The sequence below is a fragment of the Leucoraja erinacea genome, chromosome 17, assembly GCF_028641065.1.
Source record: "Leucoraja erinacea ecotype New England chromosome 17, Leri_hhj_1, whole genome shotgun sequence".
NCBI classification, from domain to species: Eukaryota; Metazoa; Chordata; class Chondrichthyes; order Rajiformes; family Rajidae; genus Leucoraja; species Leucoraja erinaceus.
The window spans coordinates 7256590-7278873 of NC_073393.1; the positions used below are offsets into that span (position 1 = coordinate 7256590).

Genomic DNA, 22284 nt, shown 5'->3' on the forward strand with positions numbered 1-22284 from the left:
GTTGTCATGAATTCATAGAGCCCTACTGCATGGAAACAGGCCCTTCGGCCCAACTCATTCATGCTGATCAAGATGCCCCATCTTGCCCTGATTTAGCCCAAATCCATCTAACCCTTTCCTATCCACGTACCTGCCCAAGTGTCTTTTAAATGCTGTTATAGTAATTGTCTCACCTGCCCTTTGTCCATGTACAATACTTAATAATGATGGTGACGGCATTATGATGGCTTAACATGAATGTGTTCCCTTCCGGTAAGTATAATATAATGGCCACAAAGCACAAACCACAGACCAGCTTCCCCCAGCCCAAATCAGTTATGTAAGACACATTTAGAGTATTGTGTTCAGTTTTGGTCACCATGTAATAGGAAAGATGTTGCCAAGCTGGAAAGGGCGTAGCGAAGATTCATGAGGACTTTGCCAGGACTCTGTGGCCTGAGCTATAGGGAGAGGTTGAGCAGGCTAGGACTCTATTCCTTGGAGCACACGAGGATGTGGGGTGATCTTCTCGAGGTGCACACAATCATGAGAGGAAAAATGCGGGTAAACCCACAGACTTTTGTGCAAAGTTGGGGAATCGAGATCCAGAGGACCTAGTTTTAAGGTGAAAGAAGAAAGATTTAATAGGAACCTGAGGGGTATCTTCTTTACACAGAGGGTGGTGGATGTATGGAATGAGCTGCCGGAGGAGGTAGTTGAGGCAGGGACTATCGCAACGTTTAAGAAACATTTGGACAGGTACATGGATCAGATTGGTTTAGAGGGATGTGGGCCAAACGCAGGCAGGTGGGACTAGTGTAGATGGGGCATGTTGGGCATGTTGGGCCGAAGGGCCTGTTTCCTCACTGTATGGCCATTTTTAGACCAACTGTGTGTTCTGAACCTACTCTATAGAAGCCAGTCTGGGAATTTCTTGGTCTTTGTGGTTTAGTCATTCGTAGACACATTGTGGCCCACACCAGTGAAGCATGGTTTGTTTTCAGTTAACTTGGCACTCAACAATAATTTTGAACAGAGATAAATAGTGGGAAATATATGCCAAAAAAAATTATCTGGGGCACAGTTAATTGAATAGAATAGATGGTTCTGCCTCATATGTTTTTGTGCACACTCTGTAATAATACGTGATGTAATTCAATATTGATTGTCTTCAATGGGAATGCCAAGTCTTATTGTCACCTTATTTTATTTAGAGCAAACGCCTTTGCCTGTGGCTGTGGTACGATTTGTATATTCATGAAGGTTACATATTGAGTTTGTGCTAACAGTAAGCAATGATTTTGTACCAATGATTATTCAGTGTCAGCATGGATGGACCAAGTCGCTGTTTCTTGACCCTTGGAGTCGAACGAAACCGCAGATGCTGGAATCTTGGGAGAAACACAAAGTGCTGGAGGAACTCACCGGGTCAGGCAGCATCTGTGATGGGAGTGGATGGATGATCCAATCCAATCCAATCCAACTTTATTTGTTAAGCACTTTAAAAACAGCCACTGTTGACCAAAGTGCTGTACAGAAGAATAAACAAGACATCATAAACAGACACCATAACAGCTCACATGAGGAGCAAAAATTACATATGAAATACAACAATAAATTAAAAGACATAAAACATGAGTAAAAATAATAGCCATGGAATAATAGCCACGGATGATGTTTCAAGTCAGGACCCTTCTTCAGACTAATGATGGACACAAAGCACTGGAGTAACTTAATGAGTCAGGCAGCATCTTTATTATGCCCCTGTCCCATTTAGGAAACCTGAACGGAAACCTCAGGAGACTTTGCGCCCCACCCAAGGTTTCCGTGCGGTTCCCGGAGGTTGCAGGTGGTTACCGAAGGTTGCAGGTAGTGGAAGCAGGTAGGAAGACTGACAAAAACCTCCGGGAACCGCACAGAAACCTTGGGTGGGGCGCAAAGTCTCCAGAGGTTTCCGTTCAGGTTTCCTAAGTGGGACAGGGGCATTAGTTTACTTTAGTTCAGTTTAGATATACGGCGTGAAAGCAGGCCCTTTGGCCCACCGAGTCTGCACTGACCAGCGATCCCCGCACACCAACACTATCCTACACACACTAGGGACAATGTTACATTTACACTAATCCAATTAACCTACATACCAGTATGTCTTTGGATTGTGGGAGGAAACCGAAAATCGCGGAGAAAACCTACACAGGTCACGGGGAGAACGTACAAACTCCATGCAGACAAACACCTGTGGTCAGGATCAAACCCGGGTCTCTGGCGCTGTAATGGGGCTGTCCCACTGCGGCGACCTAATTGGCGAGTTTAGAAGAGTTTAGGAGAGTTTGAAAAAGTGTCATGTTGAAGACCTCCTTCAACTATGTAGAAGACCTCCTTCAACCTCCTCTGACTATACTGAAAACTAGCTTCGACTAGCTGTGGGAAAATGGGACACCGAATAGTGGAGAGTGAAGATGACCTCCTTCGATCTCCTTCGACCTCCCTTCGACTATGTTGAAGACTATCTACGACTACCTTCGACTACCTTTGATTACCTACGACTAACATGCCGACCTACTACGACCTACTTCGACTAAACCTACGAGTAAAAAAAGTATTGATTTTTTCCATGGCGACCTTTTTTTTACTTGCGGGCATTTTTCAGCGTGTTGAAAAATACTCCGCGACCTAGTTGAGGCCTCGAGCAGGTGGGGACCACTCTCGAGCATGAAGGAGAGTTACAAAGACCTCCGAGGACCTCGTGTCGACCATGCTGCGAGTATGAGGTGAGGGCAAACTCTTCTAAACTCGCCAATTAGGTCGCGCAGTGGGACAGCCCCTTCAGGCAATAGCTCTACCGCTGCGCCACCAGACTTCTTCAGTATGAAGAAGAGTCCTGACCTGAAACATCACCCATCCTTTTTCTCCAGATATACTGCCTGACCCGCTGATTACTCCAGCACTTTGTGTCTATCTTTGGTATAAACCAGCATCTGCAGTTCCTCGCTTCTACCTTTCTTCAGACTGATTGGAATGGGGGGGGGGGGGGGGGGAAAGAAAGCTCGCAAAGAAAAGAGGTGGGTGGGTACTAAGGTTAGAGTGGGGGGGGGGGGGGGGCGGTGAAGTTGGCACAAGGTGGGGGGTGGGACTAAGGTTAGGTTGGGTGGAAGAAATCTGGGAAGGCGAGGTGGGAATGGGACAAAGATTGGAGTGGGGGAGGGGAAAGAAAGCTGAAAATAGAGGTGGGGAATGGGACAAACATGGTAGACTGGGATGAAGAAAGCGAGAAGCGGGGGGGTATGCAGCAAAGATGGCGGGGGGGGGGGGGGAGAAAGCTGGAACAGAGAGGTGGTGGGGGCTGAAGGCTGGATTAAAGAGGGCTCTTATTGCTTTATATTCTTAGCTAAAAAAGTGATGCAGCTGAGACATTATTAAAGATATCCCCATAACTAAGATTAACTCCGCAACCTATTACCGAGGTACCTCTTGCTTATTTAACTTGTAAACACATTACCGATTTTTGTTTGCACATTGTTTGTAAAGTGCTCTAGTCATTGCCATAATATCAAATGATGTGTCTCTGTTTGCTTTATAAAGGACTCACCAGCTAGGTTGCTATGTACAGGATGTGTAGGATGTCTTTATACAAATGAAAGAGAAATGTAACAGCAAACAAGCACTGCAATGTCAAAACCGGAGAAACCTCACTCCTCTGAAGGTATCAAGAGTTATAGAAATCTGAATAGCAGTTCTTACTGACACTGCTTTCACACGCATGAAACATATACTGTCATCCGGCACCTTATGCTTTGCAAAAGACCTCGGTGGAATGCATTGAGTGTGAAGCATCATCTTGCTGTTTGCTATTGCGATACAAAAATATTCCAAACAAAAATACGTTTGAATGCCAATGTGATGAATTGAACCTCATATCTGTGGCCTGGTGAGCAGCAGTGTGAAGCTGCCAGTGGAACCCTGTGATGCCTGCATTCAGATGACTAACTAATCGGTGTTTAAGAGTGCGATCGTTTCGAACGCTCTGAGGCTCAGTTTTTAATGGGGCACAACAAAATTAATTCGGTCGTCATAAGTATTGTCAAATCCGTTAAAGACCCGCACATGAATGATATCTCAATGAACGGTGGCGCAGCGGTAGAGTTGCTGCCTTACAGAGTCGGGGATCCGGGTTCGATCCTGGCTACGGGTTGCCCTCTGTATGGAGTTTGAACGTTCTCCCAGTGATGGCGTGGGTTTTCTCCTGGTGCTCCGGTTTCCTCCCACGCTCCAAAGACGTGCAGGTTTGTAGGTTAATTGGCATCTGCAAATTGTCCGTGGTGTGTAGGATGGAGCTAGTGTACGGGTGAACGATGGCTGGCGTGGACTCAGTGGGACTCAGTAGGGCCTGTTTCCGCGCTGTATCTCTAAACCAAACTAATTTAAATTCTGCTTACTGATAAACACCCCGCTGAGAATTCAAAGGGATCGGCATTTCTCAGTCTCGTGTGACAAACTGCCAAGCAAGCACCATTGATCACTGGTGTCCCGATGAATAGGCTGCATAGCCTCTCAAGCCTGCTCCGACATTCAACAAAATTATAGATGATCTTATCGTAATGTCCACTCCACAATCCTTGCTGCTTTAACCTTAAATTCATTCAAAGACTGTTTCCACCGACTTTGAAGAGACTCCTGAGGGAAAGAAAATTCACCAGTTATTGAGCAACATGTTGTTAAGCTGGAAAAAGGTGCAGAGAAGATTTACGAGGATGTTGACAGGATTCGAGGACCTGAGCTAAAAAGAGAGGTTGGGTAGGCTGGGACTTTATTCCTTGGAGCAACGGGCAGGAAGAGATGGTTCTTATATCTCTTTGTCTCCCTTTACCCTGACTCTCAGTCTGAAGAAGGGTCTCGACCCGAAACGTCACCCATTCCTTCTCTCCAGAGATGCTGGCTGTCCCGCTGAGTTACTCCAGCATTTTGTATCTATCTTTGGTGATCATATAGAGGTGTATAGAATCATGAGAGGAATAAATGGGGTAAACACACAGATAGTCTTTTACCCAAAGTAGGGGAATCAAGAACCAAACAACATAGGTTTAAGGTGAAGGTAGACAAAAGTGCTGGAGAAACTCAGCAGGTGTGGCAGCATCCATGGAGCGAAGGAAATAGGCAAAGTTTCGGGCCGATTTATAGTAACGTTAGGGTCAACGATTTTACACAAAGGGTGGTAGGTATATGGAATGAGGTGCCGGAAGAGGCAGGTACCATCACAGTGTTTCAAAAACATTTGTATGACTCTATGACCTCATCTTACATTTAGTTTAGTTTAGTATATTGTCATGTTTACCGAGATACAGTGAAAAACTTTTGTTGTGTGCTAACCAGTCAGTGGAAAGACAATACATCATTACAATCGAGCCATCCACAGTGTACATAGACAGGATAAAGGGGAAAACATTTGGCGCAAGGTAAAGTCCAGTAAAGTCCAATTAAACATAGCCCGGCGGTCTCCAATGAAGTATTGCCCCTGTCCTTAATGGCTGACCATCTAACAACCAACAGTAATATTTAGTTATAGATTTACATACAAGAAGAAGCATCTTCTCCGCATCATGTCAGAACATTTCAGGATCTCACATCTTTCAATCATGCTACCTCTAGTTCGTCTAAATTCCAGTATTAGCACATTGAACATAGACGAGTACAGCACAGCAACAGGCCCTTCGGCCCATAATGTCTTTGCCGAACATGATGCCAATTTAAACTAACCTCAACTACCTGCACGTGATCCATATCCCTTCATATCCATCTACCTATCTAAACGCCTCTTAAACCTTAAACACCGCTTTTGTATTTGCCTCCACCACCAACCCTGGCAGCCCGTTCCTGGTATCCACAGCCCCCTACAAAACCTGCCCCGCATATCTCCTGCAGTCTTTGTCCCCACCCCCTACTCCCCACCCTTCACCTTGAAGCTATGTCCTCTGGTCTTTGTATTTCCACTCGGTAGTTACAAGCCTAGTCTTAGTTTAGTTTAGTTTTGTTTAGTTTAGTTTAGAGATACAGTGCGAAACCAAGCCCTTTGGCCCACCGAGTCCGCACCAACCATCGATCCCTGCACATTAACACTGTCCAATTAATCTACAAACCTGCACGTCTTCGGAGTGTGGGAGGAAATCGAAGATCTTGGAGAAAACCCACGCGGTCACGAGGAGAATGTACAACTCCATGCAGACAGCACCCGTAGTCGCGATGGAACCCGGGTCTCCGGCGGAAGCGCTGTATCTCTACCGCTGCTGCGCTGCCATGCCGCCCTATTCGATCCACCATTAGAGTAACCAGTTGCAAACAGTGGTTTAATTGCATGCCGTAAAATTAAGGGACCATATTATTTTTTTATTGCCTCCTTCTGATTCAGTGAATTGAAGCTATATTTTGGTTAATATATGCAAGTACACTTGAGATGGTATTTAGGGTGACATGTCATTTCTTCACAAAATATACACTTCATCTTTCAGGATAATAAAAGATATGCACAGATAAATAACTTCCAAGAAACATTTGCTGGATAACTACATGCATTGTCGAGTCAAGTCAAGAGTGTTTTATTGTCATATATCATGAAACGGAACAGTTAAATTCTTACTTGTAGCAGCACAACAGATATGTAAACATATTACTCAGTAAAACTCAGAATAGGCAACGACAAAAAAGTTCAGTATATATGTAAAAAACAGACAAAATAAATAGACAATAGCAGCGCAAAATCAAAAATAATGTTCCCAGGTTCCTAGGTAGTTCTGAGCAGATTTGGTGGTTGTAGTGTTTAATAGCCTGATGGTTGTCGGGAAGAAACTGCTCCTGAACCTGGACGCTACAGCTTTCAGGCTCCTGTACCTTCTTCCCGATGGCAGGAAACGATGAAACCCAGCCATAAACACCTAGTGTTTTCCAAGGCATGGATTTCACTGCAGTTGACATTGATTGATGTCCCAATTCTATGGGGAATGATGGTGTTCACCAACAATCCATCAATATTCTTAACATGTTATTATATGCAAGATAAAGATTGCATCAGGCTAATCAAAAACCCAGCTTTCAAAAAGTAAACATTCTTATTATTTTAAGATCCTTTCTGGTTTTGAAATATTTGCTGGAGAGAATTACCAGTCCACGGATAAAAAAACTAGTTGTGGAGTCCGGGGAGTTTGTAGGGCAGTGAGTTTCATTTAGTTTAGTTTGGTTTAGTTTGGTGTCACGTTTACCGAGGTACAGTGAAAATGTTTTTTTGTTGCGTGCTATCCAGTCAGCGGAAATAAACTATTTTTGTGCCCTATAACAAAGCATAATCCATTCAGGAGAGTCATTCTTAGTTGATTTCTGAAGTTTCAACTTGAGGGGAGCTTGATGCAGCATACACCATAGAAAAACATGCCTCACCAACAGCAGCTTCTCTACTACTGTGTTTAATTACATGTGTATATAGTCCAGAGCGCTGATTTCTCTAACTTCAGATAGCCCCGGCATCCTCTCTCTCTCTCCATCCCTCCTCCTCTCGTCACACCAGCTTCTCATTTTCACCCAACAAACAGCTTCCAATGGCCTGTTTCCTTTATCATCATTACTTTTTTGCATATCTTTCATTCATTGTTCTTCATCTCTCTGCATCATCGTCAATATCTCTCGTTTCCCTCCCCCCCCCCCCCCGGACTCAGTCTGAAGAAAGGCCTCGACCCGAAACGTCACCCATTCCTTCTCTCCAGATATGCTGCCTGTTACTCCAGATATTTTTTTGTGACCATTTTTGGTTTAAACCAGCATTTGCAGTTCCTTCCTACACATATAGTCCAGAGTTGTTGCCAGCTTTGTGATGCAATGGGAGCAGTAGAATCCAAGCCAATATTTACAAGAACAACCCTGTATGATTTCATTTGCACAGGGTGTACCTGTTGATTTGGAAAATAAGAAACAATTCATAATTACGTAACACTTTGCATAGCCTGATTACGACCCAAAGGCATTGAGTATTATTTTTTTTTAAATGATTCCTGCCAACATGCCAACATCTGCATTGCAGGATTCTCCAAACCAGTTAACTTGACAATCTGATACAATTCTTACAGGGGTAACAAGCTGATGCATTGACTCCATTTCTCATTCCACATATACTGTTGCCCTGCTTAATTCTCAGTTTTTAGTGCGGAAACAGGCCCTTCGGCCCAGCGAGTTTGGCCAACCAATGATCACCCCGTGCACAAACACTGTCCTACACGCACATTCGGGACTTTAGAATTTTACCAAAGCCAATTAACCTACAAACCTGTACGTCTTTGGAGTGTGGGAGGAAACCGGAGCATCCAGAGAAAACCCACGCAGGTCACGAGGAGAACGCACAAACTCCGTACAGACAGCACCCGTGGTCAGGATCAAACCCTTAATGCTTCCAGCGTTCCCTGTTTTTTAATCAATTTCGTATGTTAGTTAGAAATGTTGATCAGAATGGTTGGGTCACCCAACATGCTTGATTAATTAAATTGCTTGATTAATTGATTGATTGAAAGATACAGCTTCGAAATAGGTTATTTGGCCCACCAAGTCTACACTGAGCATCGATCACCCATTCACACTAGTTCTCTGTTTCCCACTTTTGCACCAACTCCCTACACACTAGGGCTCAGTTACAGAGCCCAATTGATCCACAAACGGGCATGTCTCTGGGATGTGGGAGGAACCTGGGGAAAACTCACATGGTCACAGGGAGAACCTGCAACATCCGCACAGACAGCACCTGAGGTTGGGGTCAAACCCGGTTCTCTGGCGCTGGGAGGCAGCAGCTCTACCAGCTGCGCCACTGTGCCGCCCATTCTTGAAGTAGTGCGGCCACCTTAGAAATTAGTGGTGCCTGATTTTAACACGGCATTTGACAGTGCAACAAACTCACAGTAAAGGCTCTCATTCTTGCCTTGGATTTGATGTTCAAAACCCTGAAAAAAAAAGTTGAACTCCTGACTATGTGACTCAGAATAGTAATGGTGTTAATGCTGATGTTTACCAAATGATCTCATTTTAGAGCACTTTATCCTCAAATTTCTAACTTTGTGGCTTCTGTTCATTTTCCATGTAGTTCTGTTCCAAATTCAGTCAAATCCTCAATGTCCTTTACACCTTTTCCATGGTAGAAATGGCAACCTAGTAAAATGGAGAAACAAGCAACTGCAGATGCTGCAATCCTGAATAAAAGACAAAATGCTGGAGTATCTCAGCAGGTCAGGCTGCATCGGTGATAGACATTTTAGGTTGCAACTCTTTTTTCAGTACCAGTCAGTCGGGTCAGGACCCTTTCTCAGTTACTCCAGCACTTTATGTTTTTCTAAAACCTAATTGTTATGGCTTGAGTCTTGCCCTGACCTTATCACCTGAATATATTTATTACCTGCTTATGGACTCGGTGGAAGGTAAAACATGTGCTAGCACAGTGGATACTTATTTTTCATAAGTTCATAAGTGGTAGGAGCAGAATTAGGCCATTCGGCCCATCAAGTCTACTTCTCCATTCAATCATAGCCGATCTATCTTTCCCTCTCAACCCCATTTTCCTGCCTTCTCCCCGTAACCCCTGACACCCGTACGAGTCAAGAAACTATCAATCTCCACATTAAAAAATACATTGACTTGGCCTCCACAGCCTTCTGTTGCAATGAATTCCACAGATTCACCACCCTGTTTAAGTGTGAATTTTAAAGTATATAAACAATTTTTTTGTGTGTCTCGTATTTGTAGGCTCAGATCACAAAGGGAAAGGCTGAACATTGAATGTCATAAATTAATATTACACCTATCCGAACTATGAATCCGAACCTAGGCATTCCCTGCGTTAGAATTTGAACAGGGGAGTGTAACTGCTAGTCAGGGAAGAGACTAAATATCCATTAAATAACATCGAAATTTCAGATTACTTAAGGATCTGAAGAAGGGTCTCGACCCCGAAAGGTCACCCATTCGGGCAAAAACGGGAAAGCAGACTATTATCTAAATGGTGGCCGATTGGGAAAGGGGGAGATGCAGCGAGACCTGGGTGTCATGGTACACCAGTCATTGAAGGTAGGCATGCAGGTGCAGCAGGCAGTAAAGAAAGCGATTGGTATGTTAGCTTTCATTGCAAAAGGATTTGAGTATAGGAGCAGGGAGGTTCTACTGCAGTTGTACAGGGTCTTGGTGAGACCACACCTGGAGTATTGCGTACAGTTTTGGTCTCCAAATCTGAGGAAGGGCATTATTGCCATAGAGGGAGTTCAGAGACGGTTCACCCCGACTGATTCCTGGGATGTCAGGACTGTCTTATGAAGAAAGACTGGATAGACTTGGTTTATACTCTCTAGAATTTAGGAGATTGAGAGGGGATCTTATAGAAACTTACAAAATTCTTAAGGGGTTGGACAGGCTAGATGCAGGAAGATTGTTCCCGATGTTAGGGAAGTCCAGGACAAGGGGTCACAGCTTAAGGATAAGGGGGAAATCCTTTAAAACCGAGATGAGAAGAACTTTTTTCACACAGAGAGTGGTGAATCTCTGGAACTCTCTGCCACAGAGGGTAGTTGAGGCCAGTTCATTGGCTATATTTAAGAGGGAGTTAGATGTGGCCAAGGGGATCAGGGGGTATGGAGAGAAGGCTGGTACGGGATACTGAGTTGGATGATCAGCCATGATCATATTGAATGGCGGTGCAGGCTCGAAGGGCCGAATGGCCTACTCCTGCACCTAATTTCTATGTTTCTATGTTTCTATGTTTCCTTCTCTCCAGAGATGATGCTGCCAGTCCCACTGAGCTACTCCAGCATTTTGTGTCTAACTTTGGTGTAAACCAACATCTGCAGTTCCTTCCTACAGTTCTTCCCATCAGAACTGCCCCCTCCATCGACTCTTCTAAGTCGAGACTTAAAACTCATTTTTTCTCCCAAGCCTTTCTTGAAATTCTCTGAGGGAGGGCTGTGTGTATGTATTTATGTATGTACTTAATCTATGAACCACTGTTGTATAACGTTAGTACCTCCACCAATGTAAAGCACTTTGGTCAACGAAAGTTGTTTTTTAAATGTGCTATGCTTTGCTATCTTGCAACAAATCTTTCCGAATTCGAGTCCCCACAATTCCTAAACGGTACATCTTAGTTTCAGCTTTAGTTTAGTTTATTGTCACGTGTACCGAAGTACAGTGAAAAGCTTTTGTTGCGCGCTAACCAGTTACAGTGCTTAGATACATGATAAAGGGAGTAACGTTTAGGATTTTAGAATTACCGATTGTAAGAATATGGCTCCTGTTAAATCGACTTAAAATGAAATTTAAAGATTTACTTTTCGCGGCAAGCAATCGCTACTTGTGCAGCATGACATAGGAGCCAATATCAATGTTATATTTGCGCGTACGTAGTCTTTAAATGTATCATTACTGAAGTTTCAAACATTCCCGGTCCCAATTTGAAGTTCTTTTGTGCAATTTTCAAAGCGCTCAATTTCTTCATAGAAAATCCAAATTACACTTGGCTATTTCGTGTTTTTTGAGGGATCGCCGATAACTGATGTATCGGAACTAACTTACAGGTAAACTCTTTCAACTTTCCAAAATTTTTTTTTTTAAACGGCTCCTTCTTTTTCAACCTAATCAGTGAACACAATCTGATGTTGCTGCAGATGCTGGGAAAATCGAAGGTAGACAAAAATGCTGGAGAAACTCAGCGGGCGAGGCAGCATCTATGGAGCGAAGGTGACGTTTCGGGTCGAGACCCTTCTTCAGACTAGGGAGCATTCTCCAGCATGTTTGTCTAGCAGTGAACACAATCGTTCACGCAATCCCCAGAACCGGTCTTCGCGTTTTTTTTAGATTCGATAAGATTCCTTTATTGTCATTCACGTTCACGCCAGAACTTCCTAGCAAACAAAAAGGACCATCCCAACCCCTCTGATGAAAGGTAGAAACAAGGAACTGCAGATGCTGGTTTAAACCGAAGAAAGATACAAAGTGCCGCAGTAACTCAGAGGGCCAGGCAGCATCTCTGAAGAGAAGGAATGGGTGATGTTTCGGGTCGAGACCCTTCTTCACTCGGGAGCATCTCTGGGGGGAACATGACCCTTCCTCGGACTGAAATGTCGCCTATCCATGCTCTCCAGCGATGCAGTCTGACCTGCTGAGTTACTCCAGTACTTTGTGTCTTTTTTTAAAATTGCAAACTAGCATCTGCAATTCCTGATATCTACAAAGCTCCTAGATAACTGGTTCAACTGTACCCCACACCCTCGCGTTTGACTTCTCAACAAGGTGTGATTGGAAAATCTAATGTCCCATGTAAGTCTTTCAATATTAACCTTCCCAAGTTTTGTTCACGTCGCCTTATAAAATAAGATTCAATCCCATTCAACCCGTTATTGCAGCGGAAACCTCCTCCAACGTTACGGAAAATCTGCAGCCATAATGTCTAATAATTGTCTATAGAGGCTAATAATTGTCTTTATATATGAAAAAGCGGGTCATGTGATTCACAGATCACTGTCCCTAAAGATACACACTATATAAGCACCACAACAAACCCTAAAACACTAGCAAATACTGGTAACGCTTTCTCCTACCGACCCCTTTACATCAAGTAGATAGACGCAAAATGCAGGAGTAACTCAGCGGGACAGACAGCATCTCTGGAGAGAAGGAAGGGGTGACGTTTCGGGTCGAGACCCCTCTACATTCCAACTGATCGGGTTCAAACGACATGGAGCGAACTAAAGAAACTCGTTCTAAAGTCTGGAACATGTTTGGCATTCTGGGTCTATGAAGAGATCCGGAAACCTTTCACCCCGAACATGTTTGGTTGGGTCTAGTACCCAGCCTGGCTGATGAAGGGTCTTCTCTCCAGAGATGCTGCTGCCTGGCCCGCTGAGTTACTCCCGCATTTTGTGTCTATCTTGGGTATTCCAGTGACAGTTTTGCTGGAAACACGTCTCTCGCACGGTTGTGGCTGAACCCAGAATATTAAAGCCCTTCCATTTTTACCGGGGAACAACCAACACACACACACACACACACACACACACACACACACACACACACACACACACACACCTGTGCATTCAATGATACTGGGTACCCCCACACACTCAAACACGCGGCCATAACTTGGCCGCTGCCCGAGAGGGGGAACGTTCATACAAACAATGCTCCAAATTATAACAGTTGAAGTCAGGCGGTGAAGCTTTCTATTCTGCATTAGTGTTTGTCAGAGAAAGAGAGAGAGACCGATATATATTCCATAGAGAGAGAGAGAGGGGGGGGGGGGGGGGGGGGGGGTCACGGATAGAGAGAGAGAGAACACTATTTCGGATGAAATATTTGGGAGTTTGAACTATATAAGTCAAACCCCAATCCCTCTTTCTCACCACCCGGGTCTAACTTCATGTTACCTCGGGTTGGGTGCCCAAAATCCACGTGAATATTTGATGAATTTCAAAGATCTAGTTATCTTAAAAGACTGCTTGTTGGGAAATCAATTCTTTCTTTTTTTTTTAAGTAATCAATTCCAAAGATTAATTGGAAGCAAAAGAAAATAAGGACGGTCATTAAATCATTTCTAAGCATTAACATGAAAGCGCGGCTGTTTTATTAACAACATAAGCTCAAGTCGTGGAATTACCCAATTGCGGTTAAAAAAAATGCAACATATTGAAACAATATGGGCCTATTCGGGTCTATGCTTTTATTTAAGTGGTGGGACCCATTGCAAAAGTTTGAAATGTTTACGTTCTAAGCAGCGGTGTTTTCGAACAACATTAGCTCGTGTTCAATATTGCAGCTATCGGTGTGAAAAGTCGACCTAATGCGCCCAAAGTTGCCGAGTCCGCGCGTTTCTTTAATTTTAAATAAAACCCTGCATCAAACAAACTAGGGGGGGGGAAAACGGAGCGGGGTGGGGGGGAGAAGATGATTACATCAATCAGTGTCAAGCCAAGCAGAGATGATTTATGGATATGCGTAATGGATTTTCACTTCTGAGCGGCAGTAGTGGGCTGATAATTGATTAGACGGGAAGGAGTGGAACACAGAAATATGAAGATTGCAGAGAACCGCACTGTCATAAAAACATAGAAACGTAGACAATAGGTGCAGGAGTAGGCCATTCGGCCCTTTAAGCCAGCACCGTCTTCAATATGATCCTGGCTGATCATCCAGAATCAGTACCCTGTCCCTGCTCTCTCCCCATATCCCTTGATTCAGTTGGCCCGAAGAGATACATCTAACCCGCTCTTGAATACATCGCTGAAATGGCGTTGTACATCGATGCGATTGATGGGGTAAGCGGCCACAATAGTTAACGCCCGTGTCTGGTCCAACGAGTGGCGAAAATACACAATCTCACAACTTTACAAAAAATTCCCAACATGAGTTAACATTTGCAAGAAGCCGATGAGCGGTAAACCGGTTGGGGTGTTGTTGTTCCCCGATGCCTCGCTAGTTAAATGTAACTGGGTGCTGTCGGTGCGAGACTGCAGGAGTGCCTTAAATTAGCAGCAAGGGCAGCGAGAGCAGCAAGGCGGAGCGTTCAAACAATGCTCCAAATTATAACTGTTGAAGTCAGGCGGTGAAGCTTTCTATTCTGCATTAGTGTTTAACCGAGAAGGGGGGGGGGGGGGGGGGGGGATAGGATAGATAGATAGATAGATAGATAGATAGATAGATAGATAGATAGATAGATAGATAGATAGATAGATAGATAGATAGATAGATAGATAGATAGATAGATAGATAGATAGATAGATAGATAGATAGATAATATATAGATAGATAGATAGATAGATAGATAGATAGATAGATAGATAGATAGATAGATGAGAGAGGAGAAAGAGTGAGGGAGAGAGAGAGAGAGAGAGAGAGAGAGAGAGAGAGAGAGGGGGGGGGGGGGATGGGGAGAGAGGGAGGGGGAGGGGGAGAGAAAGAGAAAGAGTGAGAGGGAGCCGAGTAACTTGTGTAGGAAGGAACTGCAGATGCTGGTTAACACAGAAGATAGACACAAAAAGCTGGAGTAACTCAACAGGCAGCATCTATGGAGACAAATAATGCAATCGGTGACGTTTCGGGTCGAGATCCTTCTTCAGATTGAAGAAGGGTCTCGAGTCGAGTAACTTGCCGGCTTCCCATCTCGATATGAGCGAGACACGTCCGTCCCCCCCCCCCCCCCCCCCCCCCCCCCCCCCCCCCCCCCCCCCCACTCCGTACCACTCACTAGCCGGACCTGCCAACTGGCTTCAATGTAATGGGTTTTATTTTTAAATAATTCTAAGATAGGACGGAGGAACTAAAACAGGGGGTGAAAAAAAAAAGCCAATTTCGATATTGTTAACCAAATTAAGCGGCTGAATGGCTTGGAATGGATATTGTAGGGAGTATAAGGACGCCGCAGTGTGCCGAGTTAGACATTCCCAGATCGAGAACCAAAATGAAAGAGGGCGAGAGTGTCGGTACCGCGTCTAAACAAACATTTATTTTAAATTAAAGCGTTGCAAACTACTTTCAGCTAACTCTAACCAAATAAAAGGTTCCTTGAATAAATGCCCAGTCGCAACAATATAGACAGCATCGGTGGCAATTAGCAAACTGAAAGATTTGTAATTTATGGAATTAATTTAAATAAAATATTCGGGAAAAGCGGTGCTTTTGGGGGGGGGGGGGGGATGTGTCAAATACAAATACCTATTGCTCTAATTAACTTGACTTTCAAACGTGTAATCTCCTTCCTGCCTAATAGTCGCCTAAACGCATGTTTCATCAGATGTAGTTTCGTTTAAAACGCCATTACACTATGCAATAAATCGAAGGTAGACAAAAGTGCTGGAGAAACTCAGCGGGTGAGGCAGCATCTGTGGAGCGAAGGAAATAGGCAACGTTTCGGGCCGAAACCCCTTGGGTTTCGGCCCGAAACGTTGCCTATTTCCTTCTGAAGAAGGGTTCTGCCCGAAACGTTGCCTATTTCCCTCGCTCCACAGATGCTGTTGCACCCGCTGAGTTTCTCCAGCACTTTTGTCTACCTTCGATTTTCCAGCATCTGCAGTTCCTTCTTAAACATCCAATAAATAAAGTTCATTTTTGAAAATGAGTTGAACTTCTTTCCTTATTTTACCTTCTGTTGACTTAAGCCCAAACGTAGCAATCGATCCGCACTTCAAAATGAGGCACTCTATTGTATCAAATACATGTAAATGCCGTGGTTTAAAAAAAAATTAAAGCACAGTCCAGTCGCGCCATCCGCAAGTCAACTAACTACTACCTGGCGAGAAGAAAAAAAACCCGGCCAGATGCGAAATTTTGCATTGAAACGATCGGGGAGAGTATCAATTTCCCACCTTTGGAAGCTCGGAGTAAACCTCGCTAGTGCCAGATGTACAGATATTTCTGACTCCTTGTAACGAAACTCAGGGTCGGTTTCAGTGCAAAGCATTAGCGGCCGCGAGGAAACACATCTTAAGAATTCAAAGGGTTTGGCTCCACTGGTGAATAAACATATAAAAAGAGCATTCAATTTCATTTGCCGTCAAGAATTTCTCAAGAACTTGGCTAGATATTTTTGTAATGAACACAAAAATCTGGAATAATATATTTGGATACCGATTCCTTTAAATATACGATTAGCCTGTGTACTCTCCAAATTGTGTTTCTTTTTTACAATTGTAAATAGTGCCTTTCTACAGACAGAACTGGCTGGGGGGGGGGGGGGGGGGGGGGGGGGAGTATAAGATCTTTGGTTGAAATCATTCCCAACACTTTATTCGTGAAAATATTTCCCTTTTTTTAGGCATAGTAGAGGAGATAGACTTACCGACTTAAACCCGGGAAACAAACTTCTGGACAAAGTTCGAAACCGCTTCAAAGTTTGTTGCGAGATCGCGATCGTTTCTGAATTCTCAGCTAAGTTTTGCAAAATAAACCCGGGATAAGTCAGTGGCAGTTTCAGAATCCCACAATTCTCAAGGCAACTCAAATTAAAGTTTTGATACTTTTATTTTTCCGCCACAGACCATCTTTTTTTTCTTTTTTTTTTTACAAAATTGAAGGGACTGAACGGAGCAAGAAGTAAATTAGGCAGCTGGAATTTTATGACTCTTATCTTCCCTTGATGTACCACCATTAATTTGTCGCTATTTCCCCTGGTTATTATTGCGGCATTGAAGAATAACTGCCTGCAGGAGGCGCTCTTAGTCCGATTCTTGTCCGCCCCCCCCCCCCCCCCCCCCCCCCCCCCCCCCCCCCCCCCCCCCTCCCCTACTCAAACCTCCCCCCTCAGTCTAAAACCCAACACATCGCCGGCTCCCCTTCAGGGGTCTGGTATTATACAAGTAATTTAGTCATTATACTGCATAAGTGTCTCGACCATCTAAAATCATCTCGCATTAAAATCTTGCCGTGGCATTTTAACCATCATCTTGAACGAGAAAGTGAAATTATGATATTTTGCAACCAGTTAAAGATTGACTGAAGCCTACAATGGAACTAACCCCCCAAAGCATTGTTTACAGATAGCCTAACGAGTCTAAACAAACGAGGAAGCCGTACTTCAATACAGTATTTTGCTTTCTTCAATAATGTTACAAATCATTGCATCATTTCAGCACTTGGGAATAGTTTTTTTTTTAACTATTCACTGCGAAAAAAAGTGACTTTAATAGCTGACTGTTCCCGCAAAAGGAGACACCAGCGTTTAAAAAAATAATAACGTAGAAGGGAATTTTGTAATTTGTTGCGTGCTGTCTTATTTGAAAAAATATATATATAGTATTTAAATATTTGCAGTTGAACCACGTCTTTGGCACCGTTTCCCAGTGTGCATTTTCGGATGGCCGAATTGTCAATTGATAATCATGCATCTCAATGCATTTATCGAACAAAACGCTCTTGGGGAATTGCTACTGATAAACAGTTTTTGAAAATTCAGACACAGATATAAAGTCGTAACTGTTCATTTATTAGCCAAAAATATATACTTTCTTGTACAATTTCGTTCACACGTATGTACATTTTTTGTTTGCGGTATATACAAAAACATTTCGAACACCAGGTGATAACTAATGTTTCACTCGACTTACAAAATAAAAACTGGATTCCACATGTCACAACTCAACTAATCGATACACGCCTTTTTTCGCGGCCAGTGTTACATTACCAATTTTTTTTTATTGAATACACATACATGCTTACAGGTTAAACTGTACAGGGGGAGAACATTTTTTTTTTACATTCCATTTAACAAGAAAATGGTTACAAAATAAAGTTTTAAAAAAGCCAAAAGGGACTATGCAGAGGAGAGCGCCGATAAAACCATTGCCGCATCGAGTTGATTCTGCGGTCTGAAACGAATAAAATTATCGACCATCAGTGTTTATAACTGTTGTAATAAACATTGACACCCATGTTTTGGATTACATGTTGCAATTTAACTTTGTGAATGCCGATTAACTGCGGTTAAAAGTAACCCAAAAAAAAAAACCCCCAGAGTAGGTAGGCCTGTTTTTTTTTTTATTGGGATATCCAGTCTGGTGTGAAAGCGTGAGATTATACAGGGAAGAAGAAAATAGATTTCTTACCGTCTCTGAACCGGTTGAAAAGCTGTCTTTACTAATTTTTTCTCTATTTCCAAGGCACTGCTTCGATCTGTAAATAATAACGAGTTCTTATAACTGTCCGACATTATCGAGGGCCACCTTTACCAAGAACGACACGCTGAGATTCAACTTTGTTTTTGGAATCGGAAAGCATGAAGGATAAAAGTGATCCGAATACTATATGTGGCAAAGTGTGATCTTATTGCATCGGCTTTTGTTTTTCTGCCGTCTAATACTTATTGGGGGGGGGGATGGTTGCAATCGAATCATAAATGATCATTTACACTGGTGCTAAAGATCAGTTTATAATAAATGCAATTTTGGCCATCAAAAAATCATTATGCCATTACTTTGATTGCGCCTTGTAGGAGTCATATCTTGTATTCAGTTACAGTTGAGCAAAGCTACTTTTCAGAAACAGGATGTAAAAATCTCTGGGTATCGATTCAAAAGCTTGGAGAAATGGACTTTGTATAGAGATTATCAGAAAATGAAATTAATTCGAAACAGTATGGATCACTTTGAAGTTCTTCAGTGAGTTTGCTGTCTTTTTTTTTAAAAATTGCAACTTTAAAAAGGGGCCCAGCTGTGAAGGCTGCTAATTCAATTTTATTTTTTGCATTTAGTTGATCCTTTTGGAATTTTTCTGTGTTGTTTTGTACATGTTGGTCTTAGAGTCTGGCAGGAGCGTGTATTTTGTGTTTTTCAGTCAAGTGATGTGTACCTGTCACGGTAGATTCCGCCGACTGAGACCGCCCCTCTCTCACTGTACAGAACGCGGGGACGCCGGCCGCCTGAGCCGCGCCGAGTCCGAGGAAATGATTTGAATTGATTAAGGCCAAGGGGTGGTGGGAAAAGGTTCTGTTTGTCCAGTTCTGAAATTTCCCCATGGGGCAGGCGAATAGTCTGTGTTGGCCCAGGAGCGACGTGGCAGCGGAACCCACGGGAGAACCGCCGATTTGTGGGGATTTGCGAGGATTGTCCGGGGTCGTGGCGGTTTCAGCCAAAGACCAGATCTTTGGTTTCTGGTTCATCGACAACCCGCTTTCGGGCGCGGGGGACGCGGGGCTTTTCCTCTCGCCGTTGTTTTTAGTCTGGTCTCCACTGGGCTGTCCCGAAGCCTCTGGCGAGAGGTCGTCTCGCTTCTCCTCGGCCACCCTGCTCCCTTTTACCACCGATTTTAGAAAACCGTCCTCTGAACCGTTCAAGTCGTCAAAGGCGTCAGAGATCTCCGAGTCGCTTCTGCCGTCCAGTTTGCAGTCCAGGTTTAAGTCCGGGTCCTGTTCGTCCTCGTCATCTTTGCTTTCGATATTCTCCGTGTCGATATTCTCCAAATCGATTTCCTCATCGTCCTCCTTTTTCTCCCCTTCCATGTCCGGCTCGCTCCCATACGAATTGCCCTCTTCGTCCGTCCGATTCCTCGGAGTCCAAGTCATCTTGTTCTCCTTTTTAAGCCTCCTCCGGGCGTTGGCAAACCAGGTAGACACTTGGGTCAGGGTCATTTTGGTGATAATAGCCAGCATGATCTTTTCCCCTTTGGTTGGGTACGGGTTCTTCCTGTGCTCGTTCAGCCAGGCTTTCAAAGTGCTTGTACTTTCCCTGGTGGCATTCTTTGGCCTGGACGGATCCCCGAACTGGTACTGCCCGTAAGGATAGTAAGCGGCGTGGTGGTGTGGGAAACCGGGGTGTTGCACGTTCGGGCTTTCCTTCAGTTCGTATTGGGCGCCCTGAGCAAGAAAACGAAGGGCGAAATCGGGAATGTTTTTATATTGTTCTTTCAATGTACACACACATTCAAATAACTAAAACGAAACTTATTTCAGTCACATTCTCCAATGATCCGCCCATTCTGCAAACAGCAAAACAAAAAATACGCGAGAGCGATGGGGGGGGGGGGGGGGGGGGGGGGGGGGAATTTGGAAGGTGTCGGCGGTGGGGGAAATGTATCAATTTGGGGAGGAAGGGTGAGGGGGGGGGGGGGGGGGGGGGGGGGGGGGGGGGAGGGGGGGGGGAAATTTAAGGTGTGTAGATTTAAAACAGCCCAGAGACACTATGCAAGAAACTGACACAACAATATTTCCCAGTGAAATCAACAAGGAAACGCGAGTGAAAGTAACAAACGCAACACAGCGACAAGCGAGAACAAAACATTCATGAAGAAAACTCGCCAAGAAAAAAAATATTAAAGAGGGTTTGCCTTTGTACTTAAAACAAAACGGCATTACCGCAGAGACCTATATTTTCGCTTCCTCGACGCCGGGTCTTGTTTTTCATGATTGCAACAAAACTTTTTTTTCAATGATTTACCAGATTGAAGGGAGAGAGAGAGAGAGGGGGAGAGAGAGAGGCAGGGGTTGGCGTAAAAAATGTTCTTACCAGTTGAGGGAACATGGGGAGGTCGGCTGCATAAGGCAAGAAGGCGCCGTATCCTTGTGCCGCATATGGGGAACCATACATGGTCAACACGGTGGAGGCAGCGCCGGACGCAGTCAGTTCGCCCGCAGTCCGAGACGACGATAGACTCTGGCGGTCGGGGTAGAGTGGCCTAGCGGCGGCTATGTACTGATATCCCAGTTGTGGGAACGACATGGTCAGTGACTACCGCGAGGAGGGATCTCTATGCGAGAGCGACCGCAGAAAACACCTTTTTTTAATGTTAAGCGAGTCAGTCGAAAGTATACGTTTCCACATGCAGGCGCGCACTGTAACCGATCCGAACCCTCTCTCCCAACTTGCTATTGATCTGAAGGTGGCCGGGTCAGGTCCTAACAGATTCATAGAGATTATTCCGAGTTGATGGCCTGATTGACATTTCTGGTATTAACCAGGCTCCTCCTATTTCTTCGGAGTCCAGGCAGCTTTAACTCAAGCGCTCCCTTTGTCACACGGCGTGTCTCTCCCCCCCCCCCCCCCCCCCAAATCTATTTACTGACGTCGGGATCTTTTATTTCGACTGCATTCAGGTCGCATTTTTGCAGTCGCCAATCAGTACTAGTTTCTCCGGCGAAAAACACGCCCGCTTCAAATGTTTTAAAGAAGTATACTCGCCTCCCACTTTTATGCCATTGGGGTTTCTTCTAAAGCTGCGTATTTGTAGAACTATAATTGACAGCGAAAAAAAAAAGGGGGGGGGGGGGGGTGTGGGGGGGGGGTGGGGGGGGGGGGGGGGGAAAATCGACCCGACTAAACCAAAACAGAATTCGAACAACTTTTAATCCCTTTGATACAGCTTTTTCAGGCAGCGTAACAACAACTTTGTCCCCTTTCCTATTGTTTCAACTTTGTTAAAGGAGACACTTGGTTTTTTTTTGGTGAGGCTGCAACAACATTGCACAATACTCCATCCAGCTTTGAGCGTGATATGTGTTCTCTATTCAGTAAAGTTTGTTCGGTCCAAATGTTTTTATTTCTCTAATTGAGCTGGCGGCTGAGAACGGGTAGGCAATAGAATTTAGGATGGAGTTAATTCTTTGTTAATAATGGACTTCAAACAGTTGTCGAGTCGGCACTTGACATCAAAGAGAAGCAATGCAATATTAAAACACACACACACACAAAATCCGACTCAAACACAGAAGCTCCCAGTCCCTTGGTTACGCTGGTAAATAAGTGGTGTGAAAATCGCAGACACCATCACCTTAATACTAAAGTAATTATCACTTTTTCGGCCTGTCCCTAAACTGTAATTAGC

The 22284-nt window shown here is 44.1% G+C and overlaps 1 protein-coding gene across 1 annotated transcript; it reads right to left on the reverse strand.

The window, feature by feature from the left end:
- Positions 1-17939: 17939 nt before the first annotated feature.
- On the reverse strand, positions 17940-21482 carry irx3a (iroquois homeobox 3a). The gene is made up of 4 exons (XM_055648441.1): positions 20970-21482; positions 19318-20320; positions 18576-18642; positions 17940-18338 (listed from the first exon to the last, which is right to left on the reverse strand). The coding sequence occupies exons 1-4, from the start codon at positions 21180-21182 to the stop codon at positions 18284-18286; spliced, it is 1338 nt and encodes a 445-aa protein (XP_055504416.1). The 5' UTR covers positions 21183-21482; the 3' UTR covers positions 17940-18283.
- Between the last annotated feature and the right edge of the window lie 802 nt (positions 21483-22284).

What these genes read in the sequence shown, in the direction of transcription:
- irx3a (XM_055648441.1), bottom strand. Translation starts at nt 21,182, where the DNA reads ATGTCGTTCCCACAACTGGGATATCAGTACATAGCCGCCGCTAGGCCA. An exon ending in TCCCCATGTTCCCTCAACTG is followed by an intron (nt 20,321 to 20,969) that starts GTAAGAACATTT and finishes TTTCTTGCTCAG; the next exon opens with GGCGCCCAATACGAACTGAA. An exon ending in TTTCAACCGGTTCAGAGACG is followed by an intron (nt 18,339 to 18,575) that starts GTAAGAAATCTA and finishes TATTCGTTTCAG; the next exon opens with ACCGCAGAATCAACTCGATG.